Source organism: Sinocyclocheilus grahami, unplaced genomic scaffold, assembly GCF_001515645.1.
Source record: "Sinocyclocheilus grahami isolate Dianchi unplaced genomic scaffold, SAMN03320097.WGS_v1.1 scaffold2452.1, whole genome shotgun sequence".
Lineage (NCBI taxonomy): Eukaryota > Metazoa > Chordata > Actinopteri > Cypriniformes > Cyprinidae > Sinocyclocheilus > Sinocyclocheilus grahami.
This window is the reverse complement of record NW_015507631.1, coordinates 9,366-19,092: the sequence shown is the minus strand read 5'-3', so window position 1 is coordinate 19,092 and position 9,727 is coordinate 9,366. Positions and strand designations below refer to the sequence as shown.

Genomic DNA, 9,727 nt, shown 5'->3' with positions numbered 1-9,727 from the left:
GTAATTGGACAGGGGGGGGGGGGGGGGGGGGGGGGGGTCAATGTGGTTAATTGTCATTTATTGTGAAAATAATGTCCAAATAAATGATTTTAAATCACCTATGACTCGAAATATGACTTTAATTTGGACATTTTCTTTTGATAGATTTGAATATTAAGCATAAAAATATCTGTTAATCGTTTACTGAAGGGTCCTGTTGTTACCTGCTGCTTCTTTACGTCCTTTCCACCTGACGTTCAGAGTGAAGCACATCTGCAATGCACTCCTCCCGTCTCTCTCCTGCCGCCAGTGTTCGAGTGCTGCCCCGAATCCGGCTTCAGTCTCTGATCAGCTCTGCTGTCCTGCACGCGCACCCGTCCAGTGTGCGTTACTGATGCTATTCATCTCTGGTCAATCACAGAGCTCGAGACCAAACCATAAGCCGCCACACGCGCTGCTTAAACAGTTCAACATGAGCTGAGTCACACAAACTTATTCAACAACTTTTTCATATTTTGGAGATGAGTCCATGGAGTTTTTCGCCCCGTGCATTGCTGATGAAATGAGTTCATGAAGAGCTTCTATTATTTTTTTTGTTCCTGTACAAGGACACAGCTACATCTGTTGGCATGAGAGGTAGAGAATGGCTTGAAGCGAAACGAGAGATTTGCTGAAGAATGCGCTGAAGTGGAGTCGAATGAAGATTTCTACTGTCTGCATGTGTTCTACAATAAAAGATGAAGACGGTAATTATTTCTTACGGGCATTCCCAGTGGAGTTTGCACAGAAGATGACAATATAAAGGAGTCTGTTTTTAATAGGAATCCTTTGTGACGGCTTTATCTCAGACGACAACATTAATGAAAGCTACTAAATAAAGAAGAAAAAGAGTCCCTTGGGGCGCATTGGTAGTCTTCTCATTGGTCTCGTGTGTTTGTATTTCAGCGGTCAGTGTAATAGTGTTGGGCAGCTGCCAGCTGTCTGGGTCAGACACGTTTTAGACTCGAGCTGCTGTCTGGAAGAAGCCGTTTTATGAAACTCGTGAATGTTCGTCTGCACAGTTGCGGCTTCAGCTTCTGCAGCGATAGTAAGAAAAGAAACGCATGCAAAACGAGCTGACATACAGGACATATCTGCTGGAACTGGACGACTCTTCTCCTGGAGCTCCTAGAGAAAAGCCGGCGTTTGATTTGATGTTCATCCGGTGAGTTGCTTCTGGAGTTGCTTTTACTGTCACATTGAGTCTAGCAACGGTTCTGTAATACAGTCCTGCTTCTCAGAAGAAAAAGAGTCCCTTGGGGCGCATTAGTAGTCTTCTCATTGGTCTCGTGTGTTTGTATTTCAGCGGTCAGTGTAATAGTGTTGGGCAGCTGCCAGCTGTCTGGGTCAGACACGTTTTAGACTCGAGCTGCTGTCTGGAAGAAGCCGTTTTATGAAACTCGTGAATTTTCGTCTGCACAGTTGCGGCTTCAGCTTCTGCAGCGATAGTAAGAAAAGAAACGCATGCAAAACGAGCTGACATACAGGGCATATCTGCTGGAACTGGACGACTCTTCTCCTGGAGCTCCTAGAGAAAAGCCGGCGTTTGATTTGATGTTCATCCGGTGAGTTGCTTCTGGAGTTGCTTTTACTGTCACATTGAGTCTAGCAACGGTTCTGTAATACAGTCCTGCTTCTCAGATAGATAGATAGATAGATAGATGCTAGACAGACAGACAGATAGATAGATAGATAGATGCTAGACAGACATACAGATAGATAGATGCTAGACCTACAGACAGATAGATGCTAGACCTATAGATAGATAGATAGATGCTAGACAGACAGACAGATAGATAGATAGATAGATAGATAGATGCTAGACAGATAGATAGATAGATGCTAGACAGATAGATAGATAGATAGATAGATGCTAGACAGACAGACAGACAGATAGATAGATGCTAGACAGACAGATAGATAGATAGATAGATGCTAGACAGACAGATAGATAGATAGATAGATGCTAGACAGACAGATAGATAGATGCTAGACAGACAGACAGATAGATAGATAGATAGATGCTAGACAGACAGATAGCTAGATAGATAGATAGATAGATAGATAGATATAGATGCTAGACACAGACAGACAGACAGATAGATAGATAGATAGATAGATATATAGATGCTAGACACAGATAGATAGATATATACAAACAGTTGTTATAAATGTTATGATCAAAATAAAGACTTTCCATTGTATTGACTGTTGCTTTTGAATTGATACAGTCTTGCTTGACAGATAAATAGCCTCACGTTGCTCCAAAACTGTATGACTTTCTTCTGTGGATTGTAAAAGATTACACTCTAAAAAATGCTGGGTTAAATACAACCCAGTGCTGGGTAAAATAGGGACAGACCCAGCAGTTGGGTTGTTTTGACCCAGCGATTGGGTTACTACCCAGAAGGTTGGGTTAAACATTTAACTCAACCGCTGGGTCAAAACAACCCAATTGCTGGGTCTGTCCCTATTTTACCCAGCACTGGGTTGTATTTAATCCAGCATTTTTTAGAGTGTATGTTTTGGTCTCATTGTTTTTTGTCTATACAATGGAAGTTAGTTGACACAAACTGTTTGGTAAGCAGTTTTCTTCAAAATATCTTCTTTTAAGAAATGCATATAGGTGGGTTAGTAAATGATGACAGAAGTGTAATTTTTGGGTGAACTATTCCTTTAGTCCACACTTAAAAATGTTTGAACGTATTGCAGCATGTAATATCAAACCAAGGGTTACACTTTATTTTTAAGGTGTCCTTGTTACAGTGTAATTATACATATAAGTACTGAGTAATATTAATTAACTACATGTACTTACTATATGGTTAGGGTAAGGATTTGGTTTGGCTTAGGGTTACTTGCATGTAATTATGCATAAGTACATGTAACATGTGTAACAAGGACACCTTAAAATAAAGTGTTACCAAACCAAGTGTCATTTTGTGTGTTTTATTTTTTAGTGTGTAACAAAGTAATTGAAATATACTGCTCCAAATGAAGACAAAAATATTTTGATTTCAAACGTAAGTAACTGTGTTACTCTGATAGGACACCTGTGTGAACTTGTGGAGAACTGACTTCACACATCCACTAAAAACCATTTGAGACCAGCTGGTAGTGCTGCAAAACTGCAAATGCAAAACTGTAACTGCAAAAAAAAAAAAAAAGTGCTCAGAAAAGTGATGTTAGTTTTGAGAGAGGCTCCAGTAGCATTTGAATGCAGATGACACTTGACTTCATGCTTTGTACATGAAATAAATGCTTGTTGATTCCATTCACACACCAAGAATCTGGAAAAGCTCTGATCAGCCGCCATGTCAAGTTATTTGCAACAGGTTTTTGCAGCACGGTTTCATGCCTTGAGTCGGAAACAGGCAGGGCAGTTAATAGTCAAGTGCAGGTGTGAAAATGATAACCTGACGTTACGGCATCCCACTCAACACCTATGAGCTCACCGTTATGTGTGTGTGTGTGTGTGTGATCAAACCTGTTCAAGTCCAGATGTTACAGCTATGGAATTGCAATCTGCTCCCGATGTTTGATAAGACAAAGCATTGCTTAGTATTTGCAGTTAAAAAGCTATGTTCTGTCAAAATCCATTTTAAGAATATTTAGTAAGATCACAAACTGGCAATTTTCCACTGACAAGTCCCCCCCTCCCCCCTACTCTCATTCGTTTCCAGGCAAACAAATGGATCGTTTGGGACAAGCTCCTAATATAGATCTGCTGCTTTGGAATAACATGAAGAGAATTCATCTGGATTCTTGCCCTGCTCATGGCTAACAAAGGTGCAGGATCCAGTCACCTTTAGGAAGTCTTTTAAACCTGGGATTAAGTGTGGACTGAGATTCAAATGTGTCGAGGATGCTTGTCACGGATATGTTATGGTGCAAAGCTGGATTGATCATATCGCTTTAATCCACTTGTAGCCTCCCCCTACCCCCACCCCATGTCAGATCTTCCCTAAATTATGGAAATTTTTTGGAAGACGCTGACTTGGATATTTAGCCTGGTCTTGGCCGCTGCTGAAGCTCAGATCCTTTCATACAACTCTCAAGGTAGGTTTAATAACGTGGACAAGAACATATAGTGATGACTATAGCTAACAGCTGATGTCATAGCAGCTCTGAAAACTCACCAGTCGCAAGCCAAAATTAATTTCTGCTTACAATTATGTCATTAAGACATAAAACTTTTTATTGCTCAATTATGATTCATGTAAGTGTCAAGCTCATCTCAGATGCTTCTCCTTAGGAAAAATAAACAGATGAGACAATTATTGACATAGTAAGAGTACAGAGCTATAAAATAAATGTGGGTAGCTTAACTCAGATGATTCGATCTTGGAAATTATTGATGAGAAATGATAAGAGTTCATTTTGAGAGCTCTGGCTATTGTGTCTGAGAGACCTGAGCACAGCGTTGTGTCTGAGACGTTTTTGAGAGCTCCCCTGAAACTCTGTAGGAGAAAAATCAGAGCAGCAGACTTGCTGATGTCTATGCCTAGGAGAAACAATTGAGACATTAAAGATCTCACTGTGATTTTTTTTCTTTACTATATAAAGACACTAGTACAAAAGATCTCTTTAATATCTCAGTTGTTTCTCCTAGAGACTAAATGGAGAGAAAATTTTGATTTTTACTTGCGTCTTCTGCTTCTGATTTTTCTCCCTTTCTACTGGAGTTCCAAAAGTGATCTCAACAATGTCTCAAGCTGTGCTCAGATTTGCCAGTATGGTGGAAAATATATTGCTCTTGCAGGAGATGGTGTTGTCAGTTAAGCTTCCTTTTAAGTATCACCATCGGTGCTCCTGAAAAACCTTAAGAGAAACCTTAAGACTTCTAACTTTAACTATCAAATCTGTCCATATTTTGAGACATTTGTTGATCTACTTTGAAACGTCAAGAGGAGACATGTTCGAAATTACCGTGAGAGAAATCTGAGAAACAGATAGGCTACACAGAAGTCTCCATTTACTCCCTTTGAATGTTACTGTTGTGAAGGAAAAACAATGGAGACATCTACAATCAAATTTCTCATCAAATTCTTCCAAGAACCAATTTTTTCCTTTACTACCCACATTAATTTGTTTATTTTTATTTCTCCAAAGGATTTTTAGGAGAAACATCAGAAACAAAGTTGCTACTATAATTAAATGTAACTGAAACTCAGTTTCCTGCGCTGTGAAGCCGCTGAGTAATTGAACTTTCCTCCTGAACACACCTGACACTTACAGTGCTGAAATTGCTTAGTGACTTTTGGTTTCCCATGATTACCCCCTCCTTTGTATTCCTCACTGTTATCTGCTTCACTTTATTCCCCCAAACACAAAGCGGAATTCCTGTCCATGCTGGAGCACTATCAGTTAACAGTACCAGTACGGGTGAATGAGAGGGGCCAGATCATGAGTTACACTGTGAAGCATTACAGGCCCGGTCGGCGGCGACGTGGACTGGACCAGGCTGAGCTGGACCACACTGAGACCAGGCTTTTTTACAGACTCTCAGCCTATGGCAAGCACTTTCACCTGAACCTGACACTCAACCCCAACCTGGTTTCTAAACATTTCACGGTAGAGTACTGGGGCAAAGACGGACTAGACTGGCAGCATTCAGTAGTCGATAACTGCCACTATGTTGGATACCTACTGGATCAATATAGCACTACAAAAGTGGCATTGAGCAACTGCAAAGGCTTGGTGAGTACAACCGACTTTGAATATATTCATGCCTTTGGGTGTATGAGAAGGTAAGTCACATTTAGTATCTTCAGATGTACCAAAAGTACCTTCTGATTTGCCCTGAATTTGTAATATTCGTAGCAAGCTGTTTTTCTCCAAAATACCTCAGGAAAAAGCACTGTTTTCTGCATAAAAGAACAGATTGGAAATTGCACAGGGATATGAAAGCACACTGGCCAATGACATGTGGAATATGCATTGCATTTTATTGCCCACATATCTAAAGATCTTCAGCTGAAGTGTTTACTTCCTCAAAGGGCCACATATTTGCTGACTTAGCCTTCTTGATGTGACTGATATGCTGTCCTTACTGTGGATTATTCTTTCTAAACCATGTGGCTTGTTGAGGAGATGTGCTATTACATTAAGCGATCAAACTTATAATCTTCGCCTGGCAAAGAAATAGGTGAAAAAAGCATTGAACCAGAATATCATAGAGATTTTGGTGAGCTCTTTTGAATTGTGCCTGTGAGCAACCAGCTAGCAACCACCCAGAACGCTTTAATAGTATCACTACTATCACCAAAAGGAATTCCAAAAGTTCAGGTGTCCTCTCCAACTCTGCTATTGGTTGGACAAACAGATAGTCCCGCAACCCAATGCTGGGAAGCTCAAACAAGCGGAGCAATGTTTTTATACCGCCACAGTGTTTACACTTTTTGGGGAAATCAATCAACTATCGGCTTACTTATAGTTGTCGGTGCATGTTAAGCTCAGATGGGAGAAAGGATTTTAACAATGAAAAATGACAATATGAATGTCTTGCTCAGCAGTTTAACTGCAGAGCATCAGGCCAGCATCCAGAATGAGTCAGCATGTCTACATCACATTAATAAAGCTTAGGAAGCTTCAAGAAATATATGCCTCATGTGTGACTAACATGAGAGAGAGAGAGAGAGAGAGAGCGCTTAATTCACCTTGTCTGTTTTGCTGCCAGAGTTCTTATCTATGTCCCTGTCTCTGTGTACACGGCTGCTTCTGCTCACTTAAAGTGACTGCTGAGTGACAGCAAAATATTAGCTTAGCTGTCTCTCCACATCGGGCTTGAATCCCTCCTGCACCTGCAAGCCCTGTTGCCAGCTGATTCCTATCTCACGCTGAGCATTTCATCTGGTAGGGACTTTGATGCTGCTTAACTAAACCGCACTCCACACGGTTGCTGTGAAACGAGCCTTCCTGTGATGCAATGCGATTATCGAAACGTTATATCACGGCTCTGACAAGTATAAACTAGTGTGATCCTGCAAATTTCCTTGACCACAAAGTTCTGTAACTTTAAATGCTTTTAATGATACACAGCTTGGCATGCTGAGGCAATAATCAAACACTATTGAATGTCTCTGTCATGTAGCATATAGAAAATCTGTTTTGTTTGAATGAATCTGATCATAAGGTTGGTCAATTCAGAAAGAAACAATTCATTGTTTTTAGTTTTTGCATATATATAAATGTCTAAATGTAAATGTATATAATATACTTTTGTAATACATTTACAGTATATATATATATATATATATATACAGTGTATATATATATATATATATATATATATATATATATATATATATTAGTAGACTTTTATAATACATATATGCTGTATGTATGTGTGTATATATATATATGTGTGTATATATATGTGTATTTGTGTGTGTGTGTGTGTGTGTGTATATATATATATTTGTGTGTGTGTATTATAAAAGTCTATAAAAATATATACTTGGAATATATAAAATATAAATAAGTATATATATTTCTATATATATGGGTTTATGTTTACTTTAATAAAAAAAATGTTGTCCCCCAAAATGAAATGAAAGTTCTATAATCATTTATTCAACCTCAATTTGTTATAATACTGTATGGCTTTCTTCTGCAGAACACAAAAGAAAGTATTTTGAAGAATGTTTTTGTTTTTCAACATTTTTGTCCATACAGTCGATGACTTTCATTGTATGGACAAATAAAATGCACTGAGACATTTTTCAAAATACCACAGAAACATTCTCCCAATTCTCTTCTGGATCATCCAAATGCTCTCTAGCAAACTTCAGACGGGCCTGGACATGTACTGGCTTAAGCAGGGGGACACGTCTGGCACTGCAGGATTTGAGTCCCTGGCGGCGCAGTGTGTTACTGATGGTAGGCTTTGTTACTTTGGTCCCAGCTCTCTGCAGGTCATTCACTAGGTCCCCCCGTGTGGTTGTGGGATTTTTGCTCACAGTTCTTGTGATCATTTTGACCCCATGGGGTGAGATCTTGCGTGGAGCCCCATATCGAGGGAGATTATCAGTGGTCTTGTGTGTCTTCCATTTTCTAATAATTGCTCCCACAGTTGATTTCTTCACACCAAGCTGCTTACCTATTGCAGATTCAGTCTTCCCAGCCTGGTGCAGGTCTACAATTTTGTTTCTGGTGTCCTTTGACAGCTCTTTGGTCTTGGCCATGGTGGAGTTTGGAGTGTGACTGTTTGAGGTTGTGGACAGGTGTCTTTTATACTGATAATGAGTTCAAACAGATGCCATTAATACAGGTAACCAGTGGAGGACAGAGGAGCCTCTTAAAAAAGAAGTTACAGGTCTGTGAGAGCCAGAAATCTTGCTTGTTTGTAGGTGACCAAATACTTATTTTACCGAGGAATTTACCAATTAATTCTTTAAAAATCATACAATGTGATTTTCTGGATTTTTTTTTCTCATTTTGTCTCTCATAGTTGAGGTATACCTATGATGAAAATTACAGGCCTCTCTCGTCTTTTTAAGTGGGAGAACTTGCACAATTGGTGGCTGACTAAATACTTTTTTGCCCCACTGTATATATGTGTGTGTGTGTATATATATATATATATATTTGTGTGTGTGTATTATAAAAGTCTATAAAAATATATACTTGGAATATATAAAATATAAATAAGTATATATATTTCTATATATATGGGTTTATGTTTACTTTAATAAAAAAAATGTTGTCCCCCAAAATGAAATGAAAGTTCTATAATCATTTATTCAACCTCAATTTGTTATAATACTGTATGGCTTTCTTCTGCAGAACACAAAAGAAAGTATTTTGAAGAATGTTTTTGTTTTTCAACATTTTTGTCCATACAGTCGATGACTTTCATTGTATGGACAAATAAAATGCACTGAGACATTTTTCAAAATACCACAGAAGGAACTTACAGGTTTGGAACAACATGACTAAATTGTGACCTATTCCTTTAAATAGCTTTAATGTATTTACATTTAACTACTTTTCCAAATGCTTGACTGTCGTTTAAATACTTTAAACTATGAGTAGCTTGTATCTTGGCAGGCTTCAGTGTAAAAGTAGCATCCCCGTCACTGGAAGCTAGATTGCAGGCTTGCATATTCTGTCTTTAACTTGACGAGAGACTGAGAGGAAAATTCCCAAGAGATCTGGCTCTGTGCAGTTACCTTAAACTGGGGTGTTTGTGTGTCAGGACAGGCCTCAATATTGGATTCCACCCTGGTATCAGCAGCACCCTCACATAAATCTATGAGAATTTAGAGTGGCTCTGCTGGTCCTGAGGCATTTCCTGCAGCCACTGTGTCTGCGTGCAAACACAAAACCTTCCCTCTGAACCGCTGTGCAGACCTATAGTTTCAGGAGTGATAACGGAATGATTTAAGATTTAAAGAAGTTACAATACTCCTTAGGCTTGCTCAGCAGTATTTGCGACATGGTGTTGATTACACAGCGAATAATTTCTTGTTCCTTAAAGGGGTCATATGATGCGATTTCAATTTTTCCTTTCTCTTTGGAGTGTTACAAGCTCTTGGTGCATAAAGAAGATCTGTAAAGTTGCAAAGACTAAAGTCTCAAATCCAAAGAAATATTCTTTATAAAAGTTAAGAGTCAACCACGCCTACCTAAAACGGCTCATTCTAACACGCCCCCATGTCTACATCACTATGTGGGAAGATTTGCATAACGCCGCCCAAATGTTCAC

At 39.1% G+C, this 9,727-nt stretch overlaps 1 protein-coding gene across 1 annotated transcript in view; it reads left to right on the top strand.

Moving 5' to 3' along the window:
• Positions 1 to 1,478: 1,478 nt before the first annotated feature.
• LOC107575063 (A disintegrin and metalloproteinase with thrombospondin motifs 6-like) overlaps positions 1,479 to 9,727 on the top strand; it is a 13,595-nt gene continuing 5,346 nt past the window's right edge. Inside the window, exons 1-3 of the mRNA XM_016261474.1 lie at positions 1,479 to 1,583; positions 3,702 to 4,077; positions 5,354 to 5,718. Coding sequence (XP_016116960.1) covers positions 3,990 to 4,077; positions 5,354 to 5,718 — 453 coding nt within the window. The 5' untranslated portion in view covers positions 1,479 to 1,583; positions 3,702 to 3,989. The remainder of the gene's footprint in view (positions 1,584 to 3,701; positions 4,078 to 5,353; positions 5,719 to 9,727) is intronic.